Source organism: Maylandia zebra, linkage group LG14 (genome assembly GCF_041146795.1).
Source record: "Maylandia zebra isolate NMK-2024a linkage group LG14, Mzebra_GT3a, whole genome shotgun sequence".
NCBI lineage: Eukaryota > Metazoa > Chordata > Actinopteri > Cichliformes > Cichlidae > Maylandia > Maylandia zebra.
Window position 1 is genome coordinate 21,411,421 of NC_135180.1, and position 26,077 is coordinate 21,437,497.

The window sequence follows — 26,077 nt, forward strand, 5'->3', positions numbered from 1 at the left end:
ATACTGGCTTTTATACTCCTTTTAAACATCAAACAGCATGATACCTGTGTGTACTTGGGTGCTGGTGAGACATTTCATTTTTGGTTGATGTCCGAATGAAGACACTTTCCACATGGTACTGTATGCTGGATCAAAACTTGATTGTACTTTTCTGGATTATTGATTCAGAATTAGAATTAGAATCCATTTTATATTCTGATTCTGAATCATGAATGCAGAAAAGTACATTAAAGTTTGAGAAGATCTGCAAAACCACTGTCTACTCCGCCCACTTTCTGTTCGACCCACTGCTGTCTGCTCGGCGCCTCGGGTCAATAAGGTCCCACACCTCCAGACCGACAAACAGCTTCTTCCCCTGGGCCATTCGGACTGTTAACAAACACTATTCCCCCACACCCCACCTCTCACCAGTCTGACCCATGGCCTGAATAACCGTCATCACTCAGGCCACTCACTCATACGAACTCTATTCAGACCAAATCTTTTCTTTGCACTACCACCAAACACTTTTGGTGCTCAGAACAGTCAGAGTACGCCTCTAATAAAATTGCGCTATCATAAATGTGGTATAAATGGTGACCACATGCAGTTTTATGAGGCAGCCAGTTTCCCTAAAATTTCAATATAGAAGGTACTGAGACTCAGGAATGTTTAAACGATAATATTGTTGTGTTGAAGACATGCAGTTACAGAACACACTGTAACTGCAGACCACACTGCTGTAGCCATCTATGCATAAAAAAACATTATCTCTGCATCAGACTAACAAGCAGCTCGATGAGAGGACATCAGAAAAGTTTGCTATCATTGCATTTAGGGAGGGAAGATGCTTCTGTATATGATTCTCTGCATATCTGAGCCAGTATATGCATGGATTTTAACCTGCCATTGATGTTGTGTTTTATTTCACCCTAATCAAAGCACAGCCAACAAAAGCTGTTTTTCCCCTCTAGCTCTCCACAGGAAAAAAGCAGGGCATTTCACAGCATTCATAACTATATTTTAATGAATCGAGCCATAAGCACAATCACTGGCACAAGTTCGTGGACTTCGCATAGTTTTGAAAAAAATGACTGATATTAATTCCTTTTGAGAACGCGGGCATGGTGCTCACGTGCTGGAGGTGTAAAATGGTTTAGAACAGGGAGAATAAATTACTCTAAGTTTGGGGTTGACATCAATCACGAATAATCAAATCATCTCCTCTAATTCCCTTTAAAAGCAGTGCTCTCTCCACCATGCCCTGACTGTAATGGATGAGGAGAGTCAAGATCTGCTGCACAAACACCGCTACTTCTAAGAGGAAATTGATGTCCTTGTCGAAGAGATGCAGCGCCGTGTGGTGCAAATGTGGGACGAATAGAAATAAACAATGAAAAAAATGTCCCTGATTCCTCCCCGGAGAAAATAAAGGCCAAAGTATTAAGTGTTAGTTATTGTAGATTAAATACCTCGCCTAAACAGAGCTACAGCTTAGGTGGGTGACTCATCATGTATGCCTCTGAGTATTTGAACTTAACAATCAGTTGGTTTATGAATTCTACAGGGAGCCAGTATAAATAGACCGTGGCCAAAAAGTGGCATTCTGGACCATTTGCAAGCAATTCAGGAATGTGCTGCTTAAGAAAGTGTAAAGGAAGTAATGTAATTATGAGACGATCCAAAGTTTTTAGCATCAACTGAGCATCAGTACACAATAACATCATATCTATCTGTCTACTCATGTAATCACTACCTCCCTTTTCCAAGATCTCTTAGTAATAGTATTCCAATGACATAATTCACATTTTATATTTAAAGGCATTTAACAATCATTTCTGTGTGATAATTTACTTGCTAAAGGGTCCAATTTTACATATTTCAGATATAAAATAATGCTCACTTGATTCACACGTTATTCCTTGACTTATGTTTCATAACCTAAGTGCAAAATTGATACAGAACATAAAGATCTTTCTGCTGCAGTGACGTGACAGCTAAAACAGAAACGAATGTCAGGGCAGAGCAAGGCGTGAGACCGTGTCAGAACAAGCAATCCATCTCTGATGCAAGGACTTTCATAAGAGGTAGGCTGGCAGTAGATAAGAAGCTGGTTAATGCCATAATCACAAGGGTTATAGATGCTGTTTGGTCTACTGTTTGTTTTATAGGCTGGCACGTGAACAGATGACAACACAAAACAAACAACCAAGGCCCTGATTCCATTTAAGCTTCAGCCAGTATTCTGGTTATACTTTTCATTCTACATCATCGCATAACTGAAAAGGATAGCAACCCTGTTCGCTCTCACATTCCTCCACCTCAGCGTGTGGCAATGCCCCATTACACATCCTCAAACATCATCCTGCAGCTTGTAATTAGTTTGTTAATAATTCAAATGTAAATGTTTTTATGTTTGTGTGTAGCTGATAATAGCTAATGTGTGGGGTTTTTTTAGAGTGCATTTAGGGTATGTGTGCATGCACATGACCAAATGGGCAATATTTATTTCAATTTGTTCTTATCTGTGGAGAACACATTAATTCAGGAGGCTGTGTTTTGTGTGTTTGTTGGGATGTGTGTGGTTAAAACTAAAGTATAAGCGCGCTACGTATTCACTGTGACTTTATCAGATTTGGTGAATAATTTATGCGGTAGGCTCAGGAGCAAAATAGTGTGCATAATTGCATAACATCACTCCTATCTGCCATTCCTGCCATTAACTAAATGATTGGTCTCAGCACCTGCCCCGCTAATTAAAACCTTGGAGATTAATCATAAACTTTCCCCCCTCAGTCAGCGCCTGAGGATGGATTTGTATGTGCATGTATGTGGGATTAATTCTGCTCATAATTTCCTCTCTACAGTCCTGGACAAACATTTTCCAATTACATGATTGATGTATGCTATAACAAAGAGCCTTTTTCTTTCTCTGCACATGCGGTATTCTGTAATTAAGCACCGTTTCTTTCTGTTATACCCTCATTACCTTTGTTGGCCTCAGATCGAATCAAAGAAAACTGAGCAGTTTGAGTTGACTCTTGTAACAGGTGGTCGCCGAAAAAGAGGTTTAGCTGAAAATGTACCCTGTGGCTTCAATTCCGTGAGTACACATGTCTGAGTGTCATTAACCTAATGGCTCCCATACTAATTAGAAGCAGAGAGATTAATCATTAAATCTCCTCTTGTGGCTCCTCAGCTGGACATCTTGGTCTCTGCTTTAGCATCCATTCAAGCCAACATTTGCATTTTTCACCACAGAGGAACCAATGCTACAATTCAAATGATATGTCAAAGCACTGCAGGATGCTTCCCTCACAGTTATTTACTCTCCTTCCTTTCGGACACGCTATCTTCTCTGCTTTTCTAGTAACAGTGTGTTAAATGAGTTCATAGATGCCAGCTGAAATCAGAGCATGCGAGGGCAGAATGAACCTGACTGGAGGCAAGGGCACAATGACTCAGCCATGGTGGCTCTAGCAGCCAGCCTTAATAAGTCCCTGTGAGCGTAGATGGGGCTGAACTGAGGGAAGTGACAGTGTGATGCTGCTGACTTGTGGGTATTACCTCAGCAGGGCTAATTACACTATTAGACCCTACCTGTGGGCTTCAATTTTGCTGGTCCACCTTACATGCCCCTGGTGTCTGGAGCCACATACAGTGCATAACAGTGGTCACAGATGTGAACAAATACAAGCACACAAACTAGAGCCCACTCTCTCCAGAAAAACAGTAATTTTAATACTGGTACTCCAGCAAATGATTTATTTCTATTGCCAAAATTCAGCACCAAAATAGGAGGCCATGCTTTTTACCAAAGCACGTTTTCCTACACCCAAGTGCTTTGTATCTAATATTCACTGTACACATTGATGAACACATCTGAGATCATGGGGATCTCTCCCAAGACTGGAGATTGCAGCAGCCAAGGATCACACTACCAACCTTTTGATTATGATAATCTACGCTACCTCCTGAGCTACAGCCAACCTGACCCAACCCAACCGCAGTCACAAAAGCCTAGAGAGCAGTTGGCAACCTGGTTGCAAAGAAAATGCTGCATCAAAAACCTCTTTTCAACTGTTTTGGTTACATGAAAAACACCCACTTGTCCACAAACACTTGGTGACTAACCATCAGTGATGGTGAAACTTGAGAAAGTGCAATGCAAAGTGTAAGTTGAGAATGTTGGGGTGGTTGTAGCTCAGGAGGCCATCTACTAATGTGATGGTTGATGGTTCCATCCCTGGCTGCTCTAGTCTGCATGCCAAATATCTTTGGGCAAGATAGTAACCCTAAGTTGCTCTTTGATTGTGGGTGGACGATAGAAAGCTCTTAAGCATAGAAAAAAAGTCTTTATTTGAATGGGTGTGAATAAGACATGTTGTATAAGGTGCTTTGAGTGCTCGAGTAGAAAATATGTAAGTAAGTAGTAAGTAGTATGTAGTTTTTCTCCCCTTCAGAGTAAAACTTCTGCCTTCTGGCACTGAAACCAATACTTTTATTTTGGAGGTGAATAGTCTTTGTTTCTGCTTTGTGTTGCAAATTTGGGTGTAGTGATGGACGCAGACCTAAACTTAGAAAAACACATTAAGACAATAACAAAATCAGCTTACTATCACCTCAAGAATATTTCAAGGATAAAAGATCTGATGTCTCAACAGGACCTGGAAAAACTAGTCCATGCATTCATCTTTAGTAGGCTTGATTACTGTAACAGCATCTTTACAGGTCTACCTAAAAAGTCAGTCAGACAACTACAGCTCATTCAGAACTCTGCTGCTCGAGTCCTCACTAAGACCAGAAAAGTGGACCACATCAGTCCAGCTCTGAGGTCTTTACACTGGCTGCCTGTCCGTCAGAGGATAGACTTTAAAGTTCTGATGCTGGTCTATAAAGCTCTGAATGGTTTAGGACCAAAATACATCAGTGACCTCCTGACCCAGTATGAACCTTCCAGATCTCTCAGGTCATCTTGATCCGGTCTTTTATCAGTTCCCAGAGTCAGAACCAGACACGGAGAAGATGCATTCAGCTTTTATGCTCCTTATATCTGGAACAAACTCCCAGAAAGCCTCAGATCAGCTGAAACACTCAGTTTATTTAAATCCAGGTTGAAGATTCACCTGTTCTCAGCTGCATTTGAATAAAGCACCAAATCCACACTGTTTTACTGTTAAGCTTAAATTTCAAAACTTACATCTTAACTAATGATTTTATCTACTGTTCCTTTCCATTTTAAATCATGCTTTTTATTTGTTTTTGTTTTTTTAATGTCTCTATAAAGCACTTTGAATCATGCTGTTGAATTGTGCTATATAAATAAACTTGCCTTGCCTTTTCTACAGTTTGACATCTGCTTAATAAGTAGCTGGTGAGTGTTAGTAGGCAAGTCTCTATACAAAGTACGGGCAACCATAGAAACCAAAGCAATCACAAGGAGGTTTTTGTTGCAGCATCATCTTTGACACCCAGCGACAACAAGCAACATCCTGCATGTTGGGTAAATACACATTTTTCCCTAGCAACCAGTGGTTACCACGGGTCTCTAGACCTACATGACTGAGCCCATATAGGATGCGGTATTCCTTATTAAACATTTAATGATGACAGCACATTTTGTATTCAATACATTTATCTCACAACAAACTATTCCTCACTAAGAGCTCGCATGATGCCAGCCTGCCAGGTAGATGGTGCAGGGTCAGACTCTGCTGCTGGGAAAGAAAAACCAATTGAATTTACCCCACCGAGAATCCTCTATCGTGTTCTCCCACTGACTTCGGAAAAGAGAGCAAAGAAGCAGACAAAGATTCGATTTGAGTTCTTCCTGTGGAGATACTCCTGTTGCTGCCCCCTCAGTAGTCCGGGATGCTCTGTAAGTGTTTTAGGAGTAATGTAAAAAATCTGAACATTTTATGTTCAACACTCCTCAGACTGGATCTCATGCATTAACTGTGAGGACAGCAGCAACTTTAGGGCAGCATATGTGAGTATTTCGTTATTACTATCTATGAAGTTTCATTTTCTCTGATAATGACATTAAGTTGTCTTAATAATGATTCAAATTTGATTGAAGATTATTTACATAAATCAGTTGATTGTCAGCTAAACAAGAATTCCAGCTGTCTTCTTAAGAGTTTAATTGAAAACATTGTTTTATTTAATGCTTGGAACTGAGAAACTTCAGTAACAAACGCACATAGAAAAATGTTTGCTATTATCTGATTATCTGGCAAAGCAGATCTATGAGTACCAAGCTAGAAGTAGAGCCATTACACCATTTTCTGGATTTTAAAAACTGCTGGTATTTTTGTTACTGGTGTGCTTTGCACTGACAGACGATAACATTTAAAAACACTCACTCAAATGGATCGTTTTTTCCCCTATACGTACATATCCATATGTTATTTAGATGTTTTGAATAAGCTAAACTGAAAGCAAATCTTAATGAGAATGTGCTAAGCATGTTTAATACCTGGGTTAACCGCAGTACTAAACTGCTGCCTCTCGAAGCATCAAATTAATAACTTTCAGGCATCTGTTAAAGTTGCCGTTTGGTCTTTCCCTCTGGACATGTACAACTGGGAGGAGACCACCAGACACATACAAAATGCATGAGGGATTACATATCCCAGCTGATCACTGATGACTTGGGGATCATTGGGACAGCTGAAGGAAGATGGTGGGGAACATTGTCGTCGTTCTCTCTTTTTCTTTCTATTGCACTTTGACAAAATAATAACAAATGTGCGAATAAAGCCAACAAAACAGATATCTTGCCTCTTGAGTTATCCTCGAGAACATATATAATAAGAAACCGATGATTCAATTAAATGTCAGGGAGTGAGATATCTATTTTTCATACATCCCCCTGCCAGCCATTGCATAACATAGTCAATAAACAGCTGTTCAAGCTGTTTATTGACAAGCTATGCAATCCCTGAAATTACCTTCAAAGACAATCAATTATACAAATTGCTTACTGGTTTTGCAGTGCAATAACACAAAGTTAAAATACACTATATGGAAAAAAGTACTGGGCTCCCTATATATAATAAGATAAGATAACCTTTATTAGTCCCACACGTAAAAAATTTGGTTTGTTACAGCAGAACGTGATCAGTGCATAGTTACATAGCAAAAATTAGAAAAACACTGGAATAGGATAAGATGATAGGAATAAGATACTGTACTCAATAGAATATAATAAAATTAAATAGTATATACAATAGAATAAAAATAGAATGCAAATGCTATATGCAACTGAGTAAAATATAAGGTTGTCAGAAAAAGAGTATTGCACTTAGTGTTATTGCTATTGCACATGTGTGGATGTGGATGTGTGTGTTTGGTCAGTTGCAAAGTCTTTGTTGTAGAGTCTGACAGCAGTGGAGAGGAAAGACCTGCAAAATCTCTCTGTCCCACATCGTGAGCCTGGCACTGAAGGAGCCGCTCAGTGCTGAGAGTCTCCTGCATGGGGTGGGAGATGTTGTCCAGAAGGGATGATAGCTTAGCCACCATTCTCCTGTCTCTCACCACCTCCACTGGGTGCAGTGGGCATCCTAGAACAGAGATGGTCCTCCGGATCAGCCTGTTCAGTCTCTTCCTGTCCCCAGCAGAGATGCTGCCACCTCAGAAAACCACATCATAAAAGAGTACAGTGTACATATAGTACTCCTGTAGTACACCTACAGGAACTGCTCAAGCATGGAAACTAATGCCATGAAGCTCCCAGCGCAGTGTTTGTGCTGATATTAATGCCAGAGAAGCAGTTAGATCCAGCAGATCGTCAGCTACTTTTACATACAATGCAATGGTTGCAATGGTGGCATGTTATTATACCATGCTCAGTGTCAGTGAGCACTTTATAATGACCTACTGTTTCAAAAATGTTTGTAAAGAGCATCTATATAGCTAGATGCTCTTCATTTCATACACCTGTAGCAATGGCTCTGAAAATACCTTAAGTGTGGCTTAATACTTTTTTTCATATAATGCAAAGTGACTTAATAAAATAAAGCACCAATAAAAAAAAGTGAGCATATATAAAAAATACTGTTTATGTCGCATGTTCATGTATGAGGAGCGGATAATTTGCTTTCATATTCTCCTATTAAACCAGCCAGAATGGAGAGTCTCTGCAGGGCAAGACAATGTTGGTAGTGTTGTTGAATATTGCTCTAATTGTAGCGAAATCCACGTGAAAGACAGAGCTACTAAAACCCGTTTTTAATCATTTAGAGCTGTTTCACATTATGTTCTCGGGGCTGCTGTAAGGTTGGTTTATGTGCGACACGACCTTATGCACAGGAAGTGTGTTTGCCTCTTCCTGGTGAGATTACTGCCTCTAATCGTGTAACGGTTTTGCTCTGTGATGGTGACAGACCACAACAAAGACATCCTGGCCCTGAACTGATTGGTTTTTGAACTAGAAGAAAAGATTCTGAAGAACCACTGATGGTAGGCCAAGCCAGGGAGATACAGGATGGTCTTTAAAATGGTATAGCCAATGATATTATCATAGAAGATGTGTAGAAGTGTGTCAAGCCATTCCTTTGGATTTCAGATAAGCGCTATGCACTGTAATGCTTAATTTATGGTACCTTGGTTGTGTCTGTTCGTGGAGGTATTTTCCTGAGGAGAACCTTTTGGGGCAAGTGGTCAGCTGCCACTAAAGTTCTCCATCAAAATATTCCAAAATCACAACTGCACAGTGCTCGCCATGCATTGGTGAAAGGCTGAGATTTGCCCAAAAAAAAGAAAAGAAAAAGAAAGCACAGTGACTACAGTGGACACTCTTTTTTCACTTGGTTTCACTTCAGCTCTTTAGATGTAAGAACTTCTGTCTCAGCTGGCTGATGGACCAACAACAGCAGAAGAAAGAGTAGCTTGTAGACAAATTGTACCACATATTTTTGGCTCTGCCCCCAATCTAACAACAGACACTCTCTGCAGGTAGAAAGGCAGTGCAAAGCTGCCCATGGACTGCCAACAGACTGCCCACATGACACCACTGCTGAACCATAATTTCCCCATTAGTCCTACCTGGGTAGTAGATAATAGAGACAGCATTAAAAGACCTTTCTCATTTCAAGACACAAAGAGACTTCAGCTTATTTCAGTAAGTTCCTTTTCATTTGATCAGTTTTGTCATTTTGATTTCATTCATCTTAACTTATGCTCAAAAAGAGCACTGTCCATGAGCTAAGCCTTATGTTGATGTATGCAGTCATTATTCATGGGTTATATTGAGGCATTGATTAAATTTCTTTATAAACCCAGCTAGATGTTTAGGGACTTTGTTGAAATTGAAGTTGCACTGGTCCTGAATAGCTCAGCTCTTCTTTTTTTTCTACATTTTAAATCTCAGTATTACAAAAAGAAGACACCAGCTCATAACAGCAATGTGTGTTTAGAAGATGACTGTCTGGAAATAAGCATAAGTACCAAGTTATTAGCTGAACAGAATTACACAGGAGACACTTTTTCACTTAACTAATGGCTGAATACCACCCACAGCAACAAGCTGCACCATATGGTAGTGAACCAGCATTTTTAGGCAGTGTTTGCAGTTTGTCTTCTTGTTTTCTCATTTTGTTCTTTTATAATTGTATTTTGGCGATTGATTTCACCTCTTTTATTTCTTTTATTTGGTTAAGGCTTCACTTGTCATTACTTTCATTTTTTTTAAAAGGAACAATGAAGGAAAATCAATTTGTACTTTCCCAGGCTGATATCACAACTCCACTGCAACTTAAACATTGTTTATCCCATAATTCGTTCCCCACCACAAGGCAGCAATAAAAATGCCAGAAGACATGTTTCCTTATCAAAATTGAAGTAAATAGACTTACTTTGCATCACATGGTTTAATTAATATACAAACAAAAGTAGATCCTAATCCCTGGATTTGCTAAGAACATGGCAGACACAAAGAGAAGTTCCTCAGTTCACCTACACTGAGCTTGCTGCTGGCTGCTAGCTGGTCCTGGTGGTAATGTGTGAGGGACAGGAGGTTGTTTTTGGCACTCACACATTCAGAGAAGGCCAGACAGTGACATTATGCCAGCCAGGCAGGACTCTAGGGACGGCCATGTTAAATACCATCTCCTGCAGCTCAAATGGCAGAGTTGTAGTGGTGTTTTGGGTTATGTGTTTGTTTGTGTGTCTCTGTGGGTTGTGAAACGTGTATATGTGGCTGTGTGTTTGTACTTTTGCATATCTATGCCTTGTACTGGAATAAACTAGCAATGAATGGGGTTCTGTGCAAAGATGACATTAGAAGAAATGTACAAAAACAGGCCAAGCACCTAATTATCCATCAACGATGCAACATTGAGATAAATATAAACCACCACTGCTGTGGAGCTGGTACAATCAGGTGGAGGGTGGTAGGGAAAACTGGGAGAAAGAAAAGGCATGCGGCTGCAAGCTACTTCTCAGATGATATTCACAAACAAGGAATGATTTGTTCTTGGTTGTGTTGATAGAGTAAACTCTGAAACTCTGCTGTTTTCAAAATACAGAAAATGGTTTGGGGCATTATGTGACAATCCAGCAAAAAATTCTGCAAACAGCAGATGTGCTGTGACAGAGCTACTGTATGAGACAGAACAGACAGGATAGAAAAACAGTGAGTGATACATAAATGCCTTGTTCAAAAATAAGAGATGGTGATAGCGCTCAAAAATGACAGTTTGAACTGATTCCATTTCGTCAAGGTTCAAAATACTGGAAAGATAAAAAGACTTTTACACACAAGAGAAGTAAAGGGAAAAGACAAAAGATCAAGAAAGGATGTGCATTTATCAGCCATGAGCTTTTTTCTTTTTTTTTTTTCTTCTGAACAATTAGAATTGCATTTGTACATCATCTAAAGAGGCACTCTTATTTTTAATGCACCCTTTGGATTTATTTGTTTTTTTTAATAGTCTTAATATAACCACATGGCTATTTGTACACAGCTTCTGTGCTATTAACTTGCACCCTTCTAACCTGCACACAGATCTCACTTTCAAGTGTTCTTGTTAAAAGAACAGTTGAAAGCTGACCACTGAGAAATCACAGCAGGGAACAGTTTGGGAGGCGCAGAATCAATGTCATTCTGAATCTCTATCTCAGTTTCACTATTAATACTATTAATTTCTATATGTAGTGCACACACACACACACACAACCCCGTTCAGCTATCTTAGTGAGGACCTTCATTGACATAATGCTTTCCCTAGCTCCTTACCCTAACTCTAACTGTTAAAAATGAATGCCTAACCCTAACCCTTACCCTAAACCTAACCATAACCTAATTGTAACCTTGACACTAAAACCACATTTTGATCCTCAGAAAAGGCCTTTAAATGCCTTCAAATTTGTGAGGACCGGGTTGTGTGTCCTCACAAGTGACTGTTGGTTCTCACAAAGATAGCTAGACAGGAACACACACACACACACACACACACGAACAAGCGTTTCCAACCTTAGACAAGGGTTCTATACATAAATGAAGAGACAGTCAATCACACTTTTGGTAGACGGGGAGCAAGTGACAGGGAGTCAGAGAGCTGCTGACTGTAGGAGAATAATAACAAGATGGACCAACCTCCATCGGTTACCAGCATACTCTAGCAGTTTATGTGACTTTTGAAGCAGACTCTCCAGTGAAAAATCTAGTCTTGGTCCACCGATCAGCCACTATTTCCAGAACCACAGTACTGCAGTGGTTTTGCTAGATTTTAGCAATTGCTTTAAAATGTTTGTTCAACAGTCCCAACAGTCACAGTCAAAATAGTTGCAGAGTTGCAAGTGCCGCTTACAACAGTGAAAAAAGGGCAAGATTAGGATAAGAGTCAGATTTTTGCTATGCTCAGATTACTTTTATAGTTAAATATTTAAAAGAGCTGCAATAAACAGAGAGGTAATCAATGTATCTGATAGGTCAGCTGACACGCGTCTAATTATGCATCTTAAATTTCGTTTAATATGCAGGTGGAAGGGTGGGTATGTGCAGAGTTAGAATAATAGGTTTGTTTTGGGTCTAAGCTTGCTTTAGTGGCTAATTGCTTAAAGCTATACTGTATCACTGTACACAGCATACACAGTAAACAACAGCAAACAGTAAACAGTATATAGTATTAAGTTTGTACCAGCCAGATACTCTTAAACTATAATGTTGTCATGAAAGTCTATGGTGCATTAACTGTTGTGTGGCTGACTGTAAAACAACTATAGATTATAGACTGTAGTTCTGTAGTATCTTACAGACAATTAGGACTGTGTCACATTCACACATTAATTTTGTAGCCTGTTGATACCTCAGGCCATGTGTTACAGACATGTGAGGAAACATGGCTACTTTTCAACATTTGTGATTGAATTCCTCCAGCCAGTTTTATCGAGACTGTGGAGACTGCAAAGATTAGGATATCCAGCTATCTGAGCTGACAGCTCTGAAGCAACAAAATGTCAATTCCCACTCAACAATTAAAAGCTTAAATGCACTCATTCACTGATATTTCAAGTAGAATGAAAAGCATGCACTGTATAGAGTGGAAGCCATTATGTTTTGCAATTTACCTATTCGAAAGGAGAGCGGGCCACCAAAGGTGCTTCTCACCCACATGGCTAAGAAGAGCAGAAGCGCCCAGGCTGTGAGCATCTTCTATGACTCCTCATGGGTCCTGCCCCGGGGGTGCCCCTGTCACAGCCACCTGAAGAATATACAAAGAAGAGAACACCATTTATACATCAGCAGGCATCAAGTTGGACACGCACACAAGCCACATCTGTGCAGAATAGTGATAAGCCTTCGGATATACAGTGCCTCATCTCTGTTTTGCTCATGCCATCTCTCATTGCATGCTAGGAATCTATTAGTGTCAGTGCGAGACTGCAGCTAAGTGAATTTTAAGCCTATGGGAGTTTTAATGACTTTGCTGTTTTTTCTGTATTACTTGGCAACAGTCTTTTTAATTTTTTTTTAGGTCTTTGTTGTTTTGTTACATATTTAAACATAAAATCCATTTTTTATCTCCCTGGTATTGAAGCAAAAAGTCACATAAGGTGACTTGAAGCATCCTGAACCAAATTTCTGGGTCTGTATTAAACCCTCTGAGCTGTTTCCATCAGGAGTTATAAAGGACCGAAAACCAAAGGGGATATATTTGACTTCCATTTCCCAGGTGGACAGCAATATGACTCCAAATGAATCATAATGTTGTTCCCTGTTTCCCGCCTGTGTAAATAACTAACTGTTTGCTAAAAAGGTTTGCCATACCAGCGAGTCTGCCCACAAGAGGCACAAAATGGAATTATCGTAGGTAATAGCTAAGAAATAGTTTCATTTTTAATAATTTTAGTATTAAATTTCTACTAATTTTATTCTATTTTATTTGTTTTTCCCATGTGCAGTTAATGTCCCCTAGATGCAACCATTTCCTATATTTTCTTTATATTTTCCCTCACCTAACTGCATGCAGCTCTATCAGACTAAACACTAGAAAATCAACAGATGCCATAATTAATTCACAACATGATTCACAAATGTAAACCATTAATGCGTTTGACGGTATTTTTAACCCTATTTTACCTCATCACACCTTCTTAAAGTGATTCTCAGATGTTCACTCTTCATCAAGGTCTGACGTTATTCAAGCTGACATTTACGAAGCTTAAAGGAGTGGGTGGTTCTGGTACGCAGCGATAGAGGATGGCGTCTTCTCTTTGACAGTGTTTTAGAAAGAGATCAGAAAGAGACTTTCTGTTTTTTTTAAAGGGGGATCTAGGGTGGGGGGATGGGGGTCAGGGACAAAGTCACTGCAACCACAGTGACTGTTTTCTGTTATAAAGTACACTACAGCTGCGTAAAATACTTTATTTTCAACAAAAAACAAGCAAAGTTTCTTTCGGCTCATCCTACCAAACAGAGTAAGCCAGTTAGGTGCGTGGAGGGCAAAGCATCCAAATGTCAGACAGCATGAAGATGGCAGACAGCAAGGCTATTGCAGCTGGACTGGAAAGAGTAAGGTCCTCTATATTTATGCAGGCACAAAGCCAGTAGAGGTGCAAATGTAGCCACAATATCATTTTCAAAGGGAGGAAGCTGATAGTCCTGCGTTTGCACCTGTGTGATTATTCTGGATGCAGGAAGACACTCTTTGGACTACAGGACGTGCTTATCTAGAGTGTCTCAGCTGGGTAACTGGACCAGAGATGGACAACATTTAAAGAGGGAGATTTGAAGATTGAGTCAGTGTCATGCAAATCTTAGTATCGGTTCATTTCAAAGTTGTTTCATTTAATCTACACACTTTCTCGCAGATTTTAGTGTTTGCTGCTATGTGTAGCATGTTTTTGGTTAATATGCCATTTCTTAGCCAAGGCCAGAAAAGTAGCATGTGAGTATAAAACCAGATAAATAAATGAGTCACAATGCAAGTCTTACCATGGCATGAAACTTTCTTAATGTGTTTGTTTTTTTAATTTGTTTTACAGTACTGTAATTGGGTTAAAGTTGACTGGAATTAGCATTCCAACACGTTCTATTGATGAGCCATCAAGTCTGACAGGCAGGTTAATAAATATTACTTTCACATATGTGTTATGTGATATTTTCACGTGTTACAACCTGACATGGCTTCCAGTGACAGCATGGACAGCATTGCTCAGCAACAATAAAAATATCGCAGGTTTACATACGCCCTCAACACATTCCTTTTCTCATTCTCGTGACGCATTCAGGGTGCAGATGTAACTGAAGTTGCAGTTGTGGTACTTTGGCATTTCTTTAAATGGCAGGTTATTTTAAATTCAGCTTTTAAAATAACGCAACAAGTATCACCAAACACACAACTTGTTTCTGCACAGTTTGTCACACAGTTTGTCTGCTAGTTAAATGTACATTTGCTGTATTTCCCGAGAGAGAAAAAAAAAGTTAATGAATGCCATCTCAGAGATAAAGATGTAAGAGAGAGAGAACAGAGAGGAACGATCAGAGATTATCGACAAAGACAAGGACTCCAGCATGTAATGTCCTAATTCACTTTCAACTTTTTAAATTAGATCTTTAATCTGTGCATGATGTGCTGCTGAATTAGGTTTTTTGTGAAATGTCATGCAAAAGAAACTTAAGCTTACTAATTATGCAGTGGATTTAAAAGTTCCATGAAAATACTGTACTAGGCAGTTTGGTACACTTTAGTGCAGGTTAAGCTGGTCAATATGCAGTACTGTGGTAAAGGTCGCAGTGATGTTCACGGTTTATGTTAGGTTACAACCAGGGTAATAACATCAGTTTACCAAAAAATATACAGATCAGATTCACTCACTGAATTTCACCTCTTACTCTTGCTTTATACAGTCTAGGGTTGGAAACCTGCCCCATAGCTTATGAAACATCTGCTCAAACTCTGAGCATCTCACAGCAGCAGCATCACAGGTCAGCTGATCACAGCTTGAACACAAACTCACAAAATAAGTTTTTGTGTGAATTAATTGAAGTAATTCTTCTCCCCACGGTGCGCTGCTACACCTTAGCATTCCCCACCTGCCAAATCAGGCTTTAATAAGCCCTCACTGTACTGTACATGTTGTTTCTGAACTCACTAACTAGAAGGAAAAGAAAGGTAAAGGAAAGTGAAGCAAAGTCCTTTTAGGAACAGAGCAGACACACAGATGATTATTTTGCAGATGTTTCTGGAAATGTATGGATTAGTGAACAATATAAGCAAAAGGAAAAAAGAATAATTCCCCATTAACTGCACTGGTCATTACATGAGGTTTATCTGGATCTGCATGTAGTGTTCATATTACCAATATAAACCTTAAGCAGCTCACCGCCTAAGATGGCAATAAAACCGTCCCTCTCTGTTCTCGCACTACCTTACTGTTATTGCTCAGGAGCCCAGAGGAACAGCTGGATAGGACTGTCAACACATCAAGATCATTTCACAGACTTTTTCTAGGAAAACTATGCAAATAACAGCTGTCGAAGGTCTTCCCTTGAGGTGTTCAGCAGAGAAGAAAAACAGAAAAACAGCACTGAATGACGCCCATTCCAAAATTAATTGAGTACTGAATATTCCTTGCAGCTTATATCATTATGCACACAGGGGGATTACGGCGCTTTATTGTTCAATTAGACTGACTTTACAGCAGCATGTTTTCAACAATGTAAAATACGTTCATCCAGCTAACACCTGATAACCCAGTGTAGAACGGGGAAGACTGAACAGGAAGTGAAAGATTTTTTTTAACTACCAAGATTCCCGACACAAACAACAGCACTGTGCTAGTTAACAATATAAAGCTTAACTGCTTCTTCCAACAGGGTGCCATTTATTTGACTGCATATGAGAATATCAGAAGTGAGACATTAAATTAAAAACACAATGCTGAGTCCCTTGATACTAAATATGGCCAATCAATGTCAATGATAGCTTAGATATGTTGCAGAAGCCTTCGCAGGCTAAATCACCGCTGAGTAGAGACAAAAGCTTTGGCAGGCTTTAGAGTGAAAGTCAATGCAATCTGTAACACTAATGGCTTTTCAGTGAGATAAGCTCATTCATTTTAGCATTCAACACAAATTCCAATACGTTCGATACAGGGGTAAAATGAAAACTGAGCTGAATGATTGCCCTCATTTTTAACACACCCAAACCTATGATATCAATTTCAGTTCAGCTTCTCTTTTCAGAAACACAAACACAGACTGATATATCTTTACTACCGCAGGGCTTCTGTACTGAAGCCAAAGTGGCTAAATTGCATGCTGGCTCTTTAGGTTGTGCTTGGGATAAAATGACTTTGAAAAAATATAATTCTATTAAGAAAAATATACAGTAAAAAGAACAGGAGCTGAAGCGGTTCAGGAGACACAGGTATATAATGCTCCTTGATACACTCACTGCTCCAAGCATTTTTCTGTTTACTCACCACCAAAAATGGGCAGTAACACGTTACTGTAATCCGATTCCTTTTTTCAAGTAATGAGTAATTAGATTACTCAGCGTGCTTACGAGAACGTAACAGTAATCATTACTGTTACGTTCTCGTAAGCACGCTGCGTTACTAAACCATGAATTTGTTTATGATAGTGTGTCATGACAATGACGTAGAAGCATGCGACGTCTGTGCCGTGGTAGCAACAGGCTTGTGTAGATCAATAATAGAGGGCGGGAAAAAGTATGACCGTGCAGCATTTTAAGCTTGGAAGTACTGACATTACTTTGAGTTTGAATCTGTAGAAATCTTCTGGTGTACACTCTCCATTGGAAGAAAACTTGTTTCTACAGTGAAAATTTAACTTCAAATTAGGCAAACCTCCACCTCCACTCCTGCTAAACAGGTGAAAATAGATTTAAGAGCGACGGGACTTAGTGCTGTTGAATCTTTGATTTTATTTCTTTTTTGCTGTTATTTAATCGCATCTATTTGAAATAGGGAGTGTAAACACAAAAAATTATTTTATATGCTGGAATATGCAGAAAATAGGTTTAAAGGTTAAACAAATGTCTTCAAGTCAGACACTGTTGCACATAATTTAATTTTTGCTTGATGCATAAAGTTAAAGACTAAAACTAATAAAACAAATTTTAAAAAGAGACTTTTTCATGTGTTTCAATTTTATATGATGGATTATGCAGAAAAAATAGAATTGGGCTGAAAGGTCTATTGCTTTATTATGTGTTCAGGTTGTGTATCATATTTTTTTAAAAGTAACTAAGTAATTTATTACTTTTGAAAATAAGTAATCAGTAAAGTAACAGGATTACTTTCTTGGAGAAATAATTAGTAACTAATTACTATTTTCAAGTAACTTGACCAACACTGCTCACCACCTTCAAGTCAAATTTTCTTTTTCATTCTTTTCTTTTACTTATTCATTTATTTTTTTGCTTTTTTTTATCTTACCTTAGGTTTCTTAGGTTAAGGTATTCTGTTAAGACATAAATCTACAACACTGTAGGCTGTTCACATAAGAAAATTTAAAAAATAGACAAAGCAAAAGACTTGAAGCCCAAACACAGGAGAATTAACCTAATGAAGTCACTGAGCACAATAAGTGGTTTGAACAGCAGTACCTTTCACACCAATATATAATCAACTGAAACTTTGTTACCGTAGGTACACCTGTTCAACTGCTTGTTACATAAATATCTAATCAGCCAATCAGATGGTAGAAATTCAATGTAGGCATATACAGTGGGGCAAAAAAGTATTTAGTCAGCCACCGATTGTGCAAGTTCCCCCACCTAAAATGATGACAGAGGTCAGTAATTTGCAACAGAGGTACACTTCAACTGTGAGAGACAGAATGTGGGGAAAAAATCCATGAATCCACATGGTAGGATTTGTAAAGAATTTATTTGTAAATCAGGGTGGAAAATAAGTATTTGGTCAATAACAAAAATACAACTCAATACTTTGTAACATAACCTTTGTTGGCAATAACAGAGGTCAAACGTTTACTATAGGTCTTTACCAGGTTTGCACACACAGTAGCTGGTATTTTGTCCCCTTGGCAGAAAAACAGCCCCATAGCATGATGTTTCCACCCCCATGCTTCACAGTAGGTATGGTGTTCTTGGGATGCAACTCAGTATTCTTCTTCCTCCAAACACGACGAGTTGAGTTTATACCAAAAAGTTCTACTTTGGTTTCATCTGACCACATGACATTCTCCCAATCCTCTGCTGTATCATCCATGTGCTCTCTGGCAAACTTCAGACGGGCCTGGACATGCACTGGCTTCAGCAGCGGAACACGTCTGGCACTGCGGGATTTGATTCCCTGCCGTTGTAGTGTGTTACTGATGGTGACCTTTGCTACTTTGGTCCCAGCTCTCTGCAGGTCATTCACCAGGTCCCCCCGTGTGGTTCTGGGATCTTTGCTCACCGTTCTCATGATCATTTTGACCCCACGGGATGAGATCTTGCGTGGAGCCCCAGATCGTGGGAGATTATCAGTGGTCTTGTATGTCTTCCATTTTCTGATGATTGCTCCCACAGTTGATTTTTTCACACCAAGCTGCTTGCCTATTGTAGATTCACTCTTCCCAGTCTGGTGCAGGTCTACAATACTTTTCCTGGTGTCCTTCGAAAGCTCTTTGGTCTTGGCCATGGCGGAGTTTGGAGTCTGACTGTTTGAGGCTGTGGACAGGTGTCTTTTCTACAGATGATGAGTTCAAACAGGTGCCATTCATACAGGTAACGAGTGGGGGACAGAAAAGCTTCTTACAGAAGACGTTACAGGTCTGTGAGAGCCAGAGATTTTCCTTGTTTGAGGTGACCAAATACTTATTTTCCACCCTGATTTACGAATAAATTCTTTACAAATCCTACCATGTGGATTCATGGATTTTTTTTTTCACATTCTGTCTCTCACAGTTGAAGTGTACCTCTGGTGCAAATTACTGACCTCTGTCATCATTTTAAGTGGGGGAACTTGCACAATCGGTGGCTGACTAAATACTTTTTTGCCCCACTGTAGAAATACTCAAGATGACATCCTGAAGTTCAAACTGTACATCAGAATGAGGAAGAAAAGCAATTTAAGTGGCTGAACGTGGCACAGTTGTTGGTGCCAGCTGCTCTGAGAGTTTTAGAAACTGCTCATATACTGGGATTTTCTCCCATCTCTCATCTCTATAGAAAATGTGTCAGTGAAAATACTTTGTTGATGCCAGAGGTCAGCAGACAATGGACAAACTACTTGAGCTGACAGAAAAGTAACAGTAACTCAAATATCCACTCGTTATAACCGGAGATATTACTTTAGTTTCAGTTAAGAATACTTTAAATGGTGCAGCTGACCTGAGTATTGTTGCCGACCATGTGCATCCCTTCATGACCAGTGCACCCAGTACTCTAATGGATGCTTTCAGCAGGATAACACACCATGTCACAAACCTCAATTCACCTCAAACTGGTTTCTTGAACATTACGAGTTCACTGTGCTAAAAACAGTCATCAGATTTCAATGCAATACAAGGTGTACCCAATAAAGTGAGTGAGTGTAGCTCTTTTTATGCTTCCTGCACCTTAATCTTAAAATGCTCATTATAAGATTCAGAGTGGTCCATGACACAAACTTTAAATATATTTTACAGTCACCTGCAGTAATGGTAATATTTCAGTTATTTACAGTAACATATTTGGTATTCACCTCATGAAAGAATAACAGTAATTCTTCCTGAGGATCAGAATTGAGTACAAGTCCCACTGCAGAGACCAGATTGTAGAGGAATGAAGAGGACAGTGGCACAGATTACTTCAGCTGTCAGTTGGCATAAATAGGTAGACAGACATACAATCATATTGCATAGAGTTGTACCCATTGCATTTTCGGCATAAGCCTCCCGTGAATACTGAATAGGATTGTATAAAATGTCGGCTATTGTAGCTCTCCTTTTGTTTCTTTGCTCACAGCCAGCGCAGGCAAAGAATGTGAGATGAAATCAGAGAAACTGGACCGCTGTGTAATCATAGCTTTTCTGAGCAGGACTTTAAAGGCTCTAAAAGTGAGAGGGTTTCAGATACATACACTATAATAAAGACTGTATACTGTAATTTCTCTGTCTCTGTCTCTCTCTCTCTCTCTCTATATATATATATATATATATATATATACTACAAAAAAGCAAATTGTCACGATCCTGGGTCTTATGACCCAGTGTTTTAAGTTTTAATTCATTTTGATGTTTATAGTATGTTTAAGCTCATTAGGTTTCCTATGTTCATTTGCTTATTAGTTCCCCCTTGTGTTTTCAACCCCTGTGAAGTCTCCCTTGCCCTTCATGTGTTTCATGTCTGTGAGTCTCATGTTGTCAAGTTCATGTTGTCATGTCGGCGTCTCATTATGTTTCCTGTTTTATTTTGAAGGGGTCCTGTGTTCCTATGTTCAATGTTTTTAGTTTTACTCTCCTCTTGTGACGTCGTTATGTTCATGTGTGTCAGCTGTTTCCCCATGTGTTTCCGTTTCCCTCATTATCCTCCTGTGTGTATTTAGTCCGTGTGTCTTCAGTCATTCTCATCCACGTCACAACTTCAGGTATCCATGTCAGTTCACCATGTTTAAGGTTTTTTCATGTTTAGTTTTAGTTCACCGAGTTTAGGTTATTGTTTAGTTTCACCTATGCCCTTTGTTTGTACCTTGTTTCCTAGCCTCAATAAACGGCTTGTTTTTTGTTAAATCCACGTCACGTTCAGTTTTTGGTCTGCGTTTGAGTCCTCTCTTGCAAACACATACAGTCTGCCTCAGCCAGACTGTGACACAAATCTCTCCCTTTAAAGAACTGAAAAAGCACAATTCATTCCACTCTGTGTTTTCTGTGTTGCATGCTCGCTAACCCATTATTCATAAACAAAGCTTGTTTCTACAACTTTTTTTCCCGTACACCTAGTAACAAAAACTCAATTAACGCAGCTTAAATAGTGCACAATATATAACAGGTTTATATATATATATATATATATATATATATATATATATATATATATATATATATATATATATAGAGAGAGAGAGAGAGAGAGAGAGAGAGAGAGAGAGAGAGAAATTACAGTATACAGTCTTTATTATAGTGTATGTATCTGAAACCCTCTCACTTTTAGAGCCTTTAAAGTCCTGCTCAGAAAAGCTATGATTACACAGCGGTCCATTTACCATTTACCATTTAAATAGTGCACAATGCTAAAAGCACCTAATTAGTTTGCAGAGAAAAAAATCCATCCTTAGAATGAATTTTTTTTTTTCCCCCACAGGTATCATCAATAAATAATGGCAACAATATGCAAACAACAAAGAGATTGAAAATGTGGGAAATGGATAAATTTATGTTTATTCTTTCAGCTTGAAGACAAAATATACTAGATGAACCACTGAAGGAGGTTTTTGGTTCGACTTGAATCATGTTTAAAAACAGCATGGCAATCCTTCCTCATGACTAATTTTGAATATCCCTATCTCTACTGGCTGGTGCACACTTGTTTAATAAAAACACAGCCATTTGCACACATAGACACAGACACCCTGAATGATTTTGGTAAAATCCTTGTTTTATTAAAATCGGAGGGGGACACCAGAATTCTTTCAGCACAGACGCTGTTAAGCATCAGTGTCATACTTGACAAATAGGGTTTGTATTTATACAGGGGAGGAAAACACTCTAAAAGCAATACACCAAATTTTCTTCAATCTAATTCTCAAAGCTCCCCGAGTTTCCTGCTCCCCCCTGTTGAGTGAAAAAGCATGCGTGCACGTATGCTCCTCGCTATGTTAAATGAAAATTAAAAGAAAAAAAAATGATGGAACCACCAGACAGACTAATTTAGTGGCTGTGTTTTATTACAGTCAGACATCTGGATCAGCAACTGCCATCAATTATAATTAAAAAAATTACAAGTACAAGCCTCAACTTAAACATATTGAGGAGTAGGGGAGAGGTGATGGCTTACTGTCTGACTAGCTGGCACTATCTAAAAACATTGATAATTATATTCTTTACATCTATCGCGAACTCCTATCCTGGAATCAGTGGGCTCGGTTTGACCATTAAGCTAGTCAGACTGTCTGCGCTTTGTGAATTGGGGAGTACAAGGAAGGCTTAGCGACTGCTGGAACAGGTTGGTCTGACAGCTGTTTGACTTGCCTTGTCAGAACAACAGTTTACACAATCCACATATCAAAACTGTCAATCATACATCAAACGCTGTGTTATTCAGTTGCAAATGGACAATTAAAACTGACACTTTAAACCAAAGGCACGTCAGATGCATAATGAGTCTCATATATTAGCATATATTCATGTACTGCTGCAATGGGAATCGCAGAAATGGCACAAAAGCAACTTGTAGATGGGAATAAGTGATGTGTGACCGATGTTCAAGACTGTTTGACTGTCACAAGCTGCGGAAAATTAATATGCATGTGGTACGCATGCTCCTCGGGTGAATATTTGCAGTGAGTTCAAAGAGAATGTCAGTCCACGTGAAACGTGTAGACACGAGTGAAAACAATGCACTCAGAAGATGAGAAGGAGGAGGTATTTGTATATGATAAGTATCAGTCACCGCTCCGCTCTTCAGTTCTCTGAAATGACCTGAGACTCTCTGTTCAAGAATGAACTGGATGTTCACAACCAGCATGTTGGCGATCGTGGCTCAAGAGTTGGGCGTTCGCCTTGTAATCGGAAGGTTGCCGGTTCGAGCCCCGGCTTGGACAGTCTCGGTCGTTGTGTCCTTGGGCAAGACACTTCACCCGTTGCCTACTGGTGGTGGTCAGAGGGCCCGGTGGCGCCAGTGTCCGGCAGCCTCGCCTCTGTCAGTGCGCCCCAGGGTGGCTGTGGCTACAATGTAGCTTGCCATCACCAGTGTGTGAATGTGTGTGTGAATGGGTGGATGACTGGATATGTAAAGCGCTTTGGGGTCCTTAGGGACTAGTAAAGCGCTATATAAATACAGGCCATTTACCATGTAGCTCACTAACCTCTCCAAGCAGTAAACACACATTTAATGTGACATCAAATCTCAGTGGCCTACCTGTCAGTGGGAATACAAGTAGAATCGCCTCATCCATACTGGTAGCAAGTCAAAGATGACGATACACTAATCTAACATGTCAAAGAAGATGCCTTGACTCTTAAGAAGTCCATTTGAAAACACATATAGTGTTTAGTTAGAAAAATTGAGTACTTGAAATATGGTTAGTGAGTTTTTCCATACAGTTCTGCAGTTTGTAGTTTTGGAAACGTATCAGAAATGAGATTCTCTTTCCCAGAAGGGCAACCTTATATAAAAAAAGAAAGGAGAGAAAGAAAATAGGCTAAGACCACAAGGAAAACACTGAGCACAGCAGTAGCAGCAAAGTTTAAGAGTTTAATAAAGGGGTGTAACACACATAATAAATACTAGATTGAAAGTGTACTGATACTGGTTTAATCTCACATGACTTTGAAAAACACTGCATAGCTTTGCATTGCATTTTCTTCTCGGGGCTTATACACCTTATATAACAATGTGCCTATGAGTACCCCGGTGTCTTCATCTGAGGCACAGGCTTCTATTGTTCTGCCTGTCACTATACTAGATATCTTTGTTACAGCAGCTGAATCAGTCCTGCCATCCTGAAGCTCAGCAGCACCTCCAGTTTACCAGAAGATTGAAAAAAGAATGCTGTAGCTAAGCCCAATATTAAACAATCCCAAAAATCACTCAAGCTACTCAAAATCCTGCAAAAACTTAAGTCTTACTCAGCATGCGTCAAATAAAAACCAGCCGAACACTCCACAATTCACTCAAAGGTACCTCGTTTGCATCGTTCAGACTAGACAAACAGAAGGAGTCCTTTGTGTTCCCGAGAACATATCAGTGTCAATAATTATTCATAGTTGACATCTACACATTCAGACGCGCAGTAATTAACTACATACTCTTACTAACAGGTTTATTGCACCTCGTTTACACCTTATGACTGCACTACGCAAGCTGTTAAACAAAAGCTCACAAACATTTCATTCACATTCAGTGCGAATTCCAACATGTGGGTAATTTCACAGTGTACAAGTAAACAGCATTGTGTGTCAGTAACAACAGGTTGAAAATGAAACGAAAGGCTTACGGGAGCAAGAAGACATATACAGTTAGACAGAGAGCTATGTTGCAAAGCAAGGTCGATGGCTTCAAGTGACAAAACCACCTTCAAAATACGGGGGAGCAGGAGGCTTAGTCAAAGATGATCTTAAGTCTGCCCGATTCATCAATATTTAATAGCATTTTGATAGCCGGTGTGAAAAAAAATCTCCAGGCATTTTTTGGAATTTAGGAGGGGACTTAGCACTAAATGACTCAATATTATGATGACAGAAGAGTGGAATCATCCCTAAAGGACAGTAATTTTAATTAAATGATGATGTGAGATATTTGTGCTAATTGCAGGTTGTAAAGTCCCAGTTTCAATAATCTCCTCCCCTAACTGAATTTTCAAAATGAGAACTGCCCTCAGGCTAGTAAAACACTACCAGTGTCAGTAGACAAATTACCAAAGCTTTCAACCTACCAGTATTGTCTTTGAACTCGTCCTTATACTGAAGGACCAGTTCATTTGTTATTCCAGTCTAAGCATATGTTTTAAAGCTTCTGGCTCAGCCACCTGTCATTATAGTATATATACCATGATTACCCTATTGACCTTGTCTAAGAGGGACTCCGTGCTTTTAGAATAGAATAGAATAATCCTTTAATTGTCCCACAAGGGGAAATTTGGTTGTAACATCAGCCAGAAAGACACATATACAAACAAACAGTACACAGGACACAGAACAGAAACATACACAATTTTTCTTACATATTTACATTAAGGACAACGGTTACTATAAACAGAGTACTGTACAGTTATTAAATTAAATAAAAATAACTACAGATAAGAGGCAAACCAGGTTGTAGTGCGAATCGGTTATTGCAGTTACAGCGCAGATGTAAACATCTATGTTTGTTGGGAGCAGTCCTGATTGTACAGTCTGACAGCTGCAGGGAGGAAGGACCTGCGGAAACGCTCCTTCATGCATGGAGGATGCAGCAGTCTCTCACTGAAGGAGCTCTGCAGTTCAGCAACATTTACATGCATGGGGTGGGAGACTCTGTCCATCAGAGATGTTATTTTGGCCATCTCTCCCACCACCTGCACTTGGTCCAGGGTACATCCCAGAACAGAGCTGGCCTTCCTAATGAGTTTATCCAACCTCTTCCTCTCAGCTGCCGATAAAGTGTTGATCCAAAATACAACACTGTAAAAAAATGACGGATGACACCACAGAGTCATAGAAGGTCTTTAAAAGCGCTCCCTGTACTCCAAATGACCTCAGCCGCCTCAGCAGGTAGAGTCTGCTCTGGCCCTTCCGGTAAAGGGCGTCAGTATTGTGGCTCCAGTCCAGTTTATTATTCAGGTGAAGACCCAGGTACCTATAAGAGTCCACTATCTCAATGTCCACTCCCTGGATGTTCACCAGTGTCAGTGTGGTGGGTCTGTGTCTCCGGAAGTCCACCACCAACTCCTTGGTCTCTGAGTCGTCCTCACCTGTGATGAGGCCGACTATGGCAGAGTC

The 26,077-nt window shown here is 39.5% G+C and overlaps 1 protein-coding gene across 3 annotated transcripts in view; it reads right to left on the reverse strand.

Annotated features, from left to right (window-relative positions):
* The window catches only part of grik4 (glutamate receptor, ionotropic, kainate 4), a 362,487-nt gene that overhangs the window by 163,371 nt on the left and 173,039 nt on the right, over window positions 1-26,077 (reverse strand). For all 3 annotated transcript variants that reach the window (XM_076873193.1, XM_004543748.3, XM_076873194.1), the window contains exon 3: window positions 12,553-12,686. In XM_076873193.1, the coding sequence (XP_076729308.1) occupies window positions 12,553-12,634 (82 nt within the window). In that variant the 5' untranslated portion in view covers window positions 12,635-12,686. The remainder of the gene's footprint in view (window positions 1-12,552; window positions 12,687-26,077) is intronic.